We start from the raw sequence: 1820 nt of genomic DNA, 5'->3' as shown, positions 1-1820 counted from the left end.
AAGCGGGCAGCGAAAAAGATAGGGAAGGGGCTGACAACGATGACGACGACGGTGAAGAAGCTGACGAGGACGACGGTGAAGATGCTGACGACAACGATGACGACGAAAAAGCTGACGACAACGACGGTGAAGAAGCTGACGACAACAACGACGGTGAAGAAGCTGACAGCAACGATGATGAAGAAGATCACGACGACGACCCTGAAGAAGTTGACGATGATGAAGCTGATGACGACGATGAAGAAGAACGTGACGACGACAACGGCGAAGAAGCTGACGATGAAGGTGGCGCAATGGTGAAGAATTTGACAACGACGACGGTGAAGAATTTGAAGATGACGATGACGACAAAGAAGACGATGATGACGGCGAAGACGATGATGACGAAGATGACAATAAAGATGATGAGGAAGACGACGACGACAAAGAAGACGACGACGATGACAAAGACGACGACAAAGAAGATGATGACGAAGATGACAGCGGCGATGACCAACAAGACGACAAAGACGGTGAAGAAGTTGACGATGACGGTGAAGAAGTTGACGACAACGACAACAGCAAAGACGTCGACGACAACACTGAAGAAGCTGATGACGATGACGAAGAAGCTGAGGACGACGACAAAGAAGCTGACGACGATGATGCCGCTGGTGCCACTGACGCCGATTACGATGACGATGATGAAGAAGTGGACGACAACGACGACAAAGAAGCTGACGATGACGACAGTGAAGAAGCTGATGACAATGATGGTGAAGAAGCTGATGATGACGCTGAAGAAGCTGACGACGATGAAGCTGATGACAAAGACGACGACAACAATGAAGAAGCTGACGACAATGACGATGACGACCCACTGACGCCGATTACGATGACGATGATGAAGAAGTGGACGACAACGACGACAAAGAAGCTGACGATGACGACAGTGAAGAAGCTGATGACAATGATGGTGAAGAAGCTGATGATGACGCTGAAGAAGCTGACGACGATGAAGCTGATGACAAAGACGACGACAACAATGAAGAAGCTGACGACAATGACGATGACGACGAAAAAGCTGACGACAACGACGGTGAAGAAGCTGACGACAACAACGACGGTGAAGAAGCTGACGGCAACGATGATGAAGATCACGACGACGACGACGACCCTGAAGAAGTTGACGATGATGAAGCTGATGACGACGATGAAGAAGAACGTGACAACGACGACGGCAAAGAAGCTGACGATGACGATGACGGCGACAATGGTGAAGAATTTGACAACGACGACGGTGAAGAATTTGAAGATGACGATGACGACAAAGAAGACGATGATGACGGCGAAGACGATGATGACGAAGATGACAATAAAGATGATGAGGAAGACGATGACGACAAAGAAGACGATGATGACGGCGAAGACGATGATGACGAAGATGACAATAAAGATGATGAGGAAGACGACGACGATGAAGAAGACGACGACGATGAAGAAGACGACGACGATGACAAAGACGACGACAAAGAAGATGACGACGAAGATGACAGCGGCGATGACCAACAAGACGACAAAGACGGTGAAGAAGTTGACGATGACGGTGAAGAAGTTGACGACAACGACAACAGCAAAGACGTCGACGACAACACTGAAGAAGCTGATGACGATGACGAAGAAGCTGAGGACGACGACAAAGAAGCTGACGACGATGATGCCGCTGGTGCCACTGACGCCGATTACGATGACGATGATGAAGAAGTGGACGACAACGACGACAAAGAAGCTGACGATGACGACAGTGAAGAAGCTGATGACAATGATGGTGAAGAAGCTGA

The 1820-nt window shown here is 48.9% G+C and overlaps 1 protein-coding gene across 1 annotated transcript in view; it reads right to left on the bottom strand.

The window, feature by feature from the left end:
* Positions 1-588: 588 nt before the first annotated feature.
* Positions 589-1820, bottom strand: part of LOC118452196 (uncharacterized protein DDB_G0271670-like) — a gene marked incomplete at its 3' end in the record, with an annotated part of 3942 nt that continues 2710 nt past the window's right edge. Inside the window, 2 exon segments of the mRNA XM_035893437.1 lie at positions 589-859; positions 901-1816. Of these exon segments, the coding sequence (XP_035749330.1) occupies positions 589-859; positions 901-1816 (1187 nt within the window).

The sequence above is a fragment of the Egretta garzetta genome, unplaced genomic scaffold, assembly GCF_000687185.1.
Source record: "Egretta garzetta isolate BGI_Z169 unplaced genomic scaffold, ASM68718v1 scaffold14, whole genome shotgun sequence".
Taxonomy (NCBI): domain Eukaryota; kingdom Metazoa; phylum Chordata; class Aves; order Pelecaniformes; family Ardeidae; genus Egretta; species Egretta garzetta.
This window is presented reverse-complemented; position numbering and strand designations above follow the sequence as displayed.